Source organism: Arachis duranensis, chromosome 3 (genome assembly GCF_000817695.3).
Source record: "Arachis duranensis cultivar V14167 chromosome 3, aradu.V14167.gnm2.J7QH, whole genome shotgun sequence".
Classification (NCBI taxonomy): Eukaryota; Viridiplantae; Streptophyta; class Magnoliopsida; order Fabales; family Fabaceae; genus Arachis; species Arachis duranensis.
In genome coordinates, this window is record NC_029774.3 from 13,095,748 (window position 1) to 13,101,378 (window position 5,631).

The 5,631-nt window shown below is 22.3% G+C and overlaps 1 protein-coding gene across 2 annotated transcripts in view; it reads right to left on the reverse strand.

Annotated features, from left to right (window-relative positions):
* The window catches only part of LOC107477706 (cellulose synthase-like protein H1), a 15,803-nt gene extending 11,489 nt beyond the window's left edge, over positions 1-4,314 (reverse strand). The window contains exons 1-3 of one of the 2 annotated variants that reach the window (XM_021137714.2): positions 3,987-4,314; positions 1,877-2,207; positions 231-359 (exon numbers count right to left, since the gene is read on the reverse strand). In XM_021137714.2, the coding sequence (XP_020993373.1) occupies positions 231-359; positions 1,877-2,207; positions 3,987-4,246 (720 nt within the window). In that variant the 5' untranslated portion in view covers positions 4,247-4,314. The remainder of the gene's footprint in view (positions 1-230; positions 360-1,876; positions 2,208-3,986) is intronic. The other variant, XM_052259408.1, reaches the window with a different exon arrangement.
* Positions 4,315-5,631: the final 1,317 nt, after the last annotated feature.

Genomic DNA, 5,631 nt, shown 5'->3' on the forward strand with positions numbered 1-5,631 from the left:
AAAAGAAATTTTTTTTTTAGTGAGATTCAAATAATTTTTTTATTTTTTGATAATTAAACAAAAAATATTATTTTTTATTTATTTTTTTCTACTTATTTTTTCTCCAATCAAATGTAGAATAAATATTGTACAATACAAAATATTTTATACTGTGAGTAGATCAAAATTAGTCGATATGACATACTGTATAAAACTTTCTATTTTGGTGGATAATTGATATATACACGCACCTTGATTATGGTGGGATGATTATCCCTTTGGGTGTTTAAGAAAACTGCAAAATCTCCATCAAGTCGGCAAGATGGAATTGATGTTCGGCAAGCTTCTTCTATTCTGCGGCTAAGATTATCATACATGTCCTGACAAAACACAACACATTATTTGTCTGCGCTCAGAATGGTCAGATAAATGATAAATCTGACCCTTTGCACATATAAACATAAATCGCATGTGTTACCATGGTCTACAAGACTTCAACACATGTACATACGGTTACACATGTTCTACAACACATGTAGATACGCCTAATCTTGTTTCCTACTTTTGTCCTTATATGTGGTCACCAGTTACATACCCAAAATTTTTTATAATGAGAATAAAAATATATTAAAATAAATTTTATTAAATATTAATATATTTATAATTTAAAAACACATAAAATATTTATAATTTAAAACTAAAATTATATATATACATTAAATAAAAAAGATAAACATCTAAATAAATTAAGGAACTACTAATATTATCTAATAGTTTTAAAATAAAAAATATTAGATAGATATTTCTATTCATATATCTATATAAATTAAATTGATTTAATTCTAATTATATATTTTTGTACTAAATTGAATCGGTTTAATCGAATTAACTTAGTTCGATTTACTATATATGAATTGATTAATAGTAAATCGATTACATATATATGCTGTATTAGTAGTAAATCGAATCTAGTTGATTCGATTTACTATTTATGGACTATATTTCGAATGTCAATCTGTAGTAATTCGAATCAAATAACTTCGATTTACTAATAATCCTACTAATTTGATTCAAATTTATTCGATTTAGTATCAGAACGTGTAATTCGAATTAAATCAATTTAATTTACATAAATATATGCATAAAGATATCTACGTAATGTTTTTCATTTTGAAACTATTGAATAATATTGGTGGCTCCTTGATTTATTTAGGTGTTTTACCCTAAAAATTAATAATTTTACTTATAATAATCATGTATAAAAATTAAGGTGAATGTTATGATACCTAAAAGGTGGTGTTTACTTATTGAAAAAAGTTAAAAATTAATATTTAATTTAAAAGATATAATCCAAGAATTAAAATAAAGAATATGAATTAAAATTTAATTAAAAAGTTTAATTAATTGCAGATAATATCAGTTAATTTTTTAAATTATTCTATTTATCTTAAATTTTAAATTTTAATTCTCTAAAAAATAAAAATTTCTATAATTATAAAAGAAAAATTAATTAATATTGAATAACTAAAAGCCAATTTTTTATTATTTAATAGATAGATAATATTTTTTTTCTTATTTCAACCAAATTATTTAATAGTTTATAATTTTATTTTCATATAAAAATATTTTTATATATAGAAGTATTATATATATGCCAAAATTTAATTCATGCATGGGATGAAAATTATTTACACTGAATTAGAGTTTTAATTAAAAAATTCAATTTTTTTTCAATATTCTAAAATTATTTTTTTAATTTTAAATTTTAAATCTTAAATAATAAATTTTTAAGACTAAATATTAATTCTAATTTAAATTTCTGAAAAATAAAAGATAAAAAATAATTTTACAATAAAAATTTGAGTAACTAACTATATTTGGTGTGAGCATAATATACCTTCATCCTTAGGCATTCTTGTTTGAATTGTTGTGTTGATAAGTCATGATCATAAGCCACATGAGAGAAGTATTTAAATGGAGCTCTAACTTGGACATTAAATTTCTTACAGAAAGGAACCCAATGTTTGGCAAATTTAGAAGCTTCTTGAAGAGCGTAGAAGGTGAGAGGGGAACACGCATCATCTGAAACATAACATGCTAGCTTGTCACTTGGGTATTCCATTGCCAACAATGACAAAACTGTGTTCACTGTCATTATCGGCGGTTCTAGCACCGGATCTGCTGTTGTCACAAACAAATCAACCGCCGGAAGCTCTTGCAATTGCAACCTACAATATTTATCATTTTAATTAACTTAATTTTATATTTAATAAATAAAATGGTAATTTATTGGGTAATTAGTGTCTAAATAATTTAATTCATTAGTAATAATAATAGAATTTAATTAAAGAATATCCTAAGAAATATTAATTAAGAGATAAAAATCATTTTTTCACTTCATTAAAAAATTTCTTTAAAATATATGTTAGGAAGACTCGTATGTATATATATTATCGAGAAATTTTAAATTAAGCATTTTGATTTTTAATAAAATTTTGGGTAAAACATTAAACTAATTTTGTTTTGGTTTTTAAGGTTTAAAGTATCCTATTTAAATTTAAAAAAGTTTCATTTAGTTTTAATAATGTAATTCTAAAATTAAATAATTAACGAAATATCCTACATAACAGCAGTACAAGAATAAAGTCGATAATCTGAAAAATAAGTACAAGTTCCAAAGACACAAAATCAACCGTGAATGTATCAATACATTTATTTATTATTCTCCTTAGTTATATAAAAAATATTTTATTTAAATTGTAAGAAAAATAATAAATAAATATATTAATACATCTATCCGCAGTTGATTTTGTGTCTTGGAGCTTGTACTTATTCTCCATATTATCGACTTTGTTCTTATACTACTATCATGTAAGATATTTCATTAATTATTTAACTTTGACCTTACACTGGGATTATATTGAAGCTAAATGAAACTTTTTTAGATTTAAATATGACACTTTAAACTTTGAGGATCACAATTACGTCTAACGTAAGAGACCAATTTAATACTTTACCTTAAAATTTTATTCACTAAGTTTTTAAAAAAAATTTATCAAATAAATTGGTCCTTTTGTCAGTTTTAATTAAATTTTTGTTATAAAATAATTAAATCTAGAAAAAACTACTCAAATTAGTCTTTATTTAAAGTAAAAAAAATTAATTTATTCGATAAAAATAATTTTTTAGAAGATTTATAATGAATAAAAATTTATTAAGATCCAAAGTCGGATTTAAAATTCTTTAAATACTAAACATTTGTTCTATATTATAATAAATCTATAAAATGGTAGAAGCTCTTGCACAGCTAGATGGAACCGAGGGAAAAAGATGGCTCGGTTCATCTAATTCCATAGATGAAGTATACGTATCTGATCGAGTTCGGTTCAAATCAATATATGAAACATATATAATAATTTTATTTTATTAATAGAAAGAAGAAAGAGTAAAAACCAAACACATACACGTGCACTATCAACAAGCATGCAAGCAACCAACAATACAATACAGTGCAACATAACTTTATTATTAATAAATGAGTGATAGTAATAGAGTAATGTTATACGGTAACTACTCACGCACAAAGAGTTATTTTCGTATAAAGATAATAGTCAAATTAGCTAATAAAATTAATTATCAATATACAATATATATTAAAATATAAAATATGCACAATAATAAATTAAATTTTAAATATTTATATATAAATACATAATAATTAATTTTAATATGCAGAAAGATTTTGTTGTCTCATCTATTGTATGTCTGAGGATAAAAACAATTTTAATTTGTAGTATATCATATTATATATACCACCTTTGTGTATACAAATCTTGTATATCTTCCGTTTTTAATATTCAAAATTATTAATAAAAAGTAAAACGAGATATAAAATTTGTCTTTGATACCATTGAAAGATGTATAAAATTTAGTAATGATCGATGCATAATAGTATTGAAAACAACCATATATAGCTACTGTTTTAACTAGATATATAGAAGTAAAACCTTTGTAAGAGGCGTTCTGGATATGTTTTAATAGTAGCAGGATTCCACTGTGTGGTGATGGTGAAAATCCAACCTAAGGTAAACCATGATTCGCATATCAAAACAACAAGCCAATGGAAACGGTAGTTGTTGACCAAAGAGATAACTCGGTAGCCAAGTAGAAGTAGTAGCAGGATTAAGATCAAGACATCTATTACTCTTTTGAAATTGTATTTGAACCTATGTTTTTCATAGAAGGGAAGAGATGTTTGGTTTGTCATTGATTCAACCTAATAAGGTGATGAGAGAAAAACTTATGTTTCTATTGATAGAGTGCTATATAATATAGCTGAATTGCTTAGTTTAAAAGGGCTATGATATATATATGCCTTATTTTATAGGAGAAAAATGAGTGGTATACGCCTCTAGGAATTAGCTTATCAAACAAATAATATAGTACAAAACATAACTTTTAATTAATAAAATTTACTGTTCATTTTAAAAATTTTAAGAGTAGAAGTTTTTGGAGAAATCTTCATAATTGAAAAATATATTTAATTTGTATTTTAAGAATATTCATAATTATATATATTGGTTTTATAATTTTTTAATTATAACTAATTTTTCATATTTAGATTTATTGTTAATTTATTAAATTTTATTTGAATTTAGATTATATTCAGAAATATTAAATTTTCATAAATGAATCTATTCTGCATATATAATAAAAAGACAAATATTATGAGAAAAATATAAATTTTAAATATACAAAAAATTAAGTGATTAAAGGGCAAGTTATTAATTAAATTTTTTGGATATCAAAATTATTAGAATATAATTTTTTAATATTGTAGACGTATTTACAACATTTACATATTTATAGAAATCATTACAGAGTGTAATTGTGTAAAATACATATGCAATATTAAAAATTATATTTTAATAATTTTGATATCTAAACAATTTAATTAAGTAACTTGTCCTGATTATAATAGTGATTATTTTTAATATATATTAAAATTTTTTAATAAATTTAAAAAATATGTAAGAAAATAAATATTTTTCTTACCAAAAAAATAAATTAAAGCAATATAACATTCCCCTTTCTCATCTAGAGATTAATAAGTGTAGTATATGTTTACTATATGTTGTTTTTTGAGTTTCAAAAATTATAACAAAATTAAATTTTGACTATCTAGTATGCTTTTTTTATATATATTATTTTTTTAAAGGAGTTGAATAATTATTGAAAGTTCTAATTTATCATTTTAATTATTTTTATATTATTTAATGAGTACAAATTTAAATATATATTATTTTTTAAAAAACATTATAAAAAGAAAAAAAAACCTTTTTATTTAGAAATTAAAAGAATAATAAAAAAATTAAAAATTTTCAATCATTATTCAGAAGGAGTTAACCCACATATTGTAACCAAATCGCTAGGTGTGGCTTAAGTTGGCGGCTCAATTGCAAAACTCCTCTCAAGATAATTTCTACAAAATCAATTGTGATGCTAATTTATCGTTTGATAGGAGTATATATTTGGTTTCGGATGCATTATTAAAAATTCTGATGGGGATTGAGTTTTGAATTGTTTGGAATCTATTCCACTTTAAAATGTCTTTATTCTTTTTGAAAATCTGTATTATCTCAATAAATATAA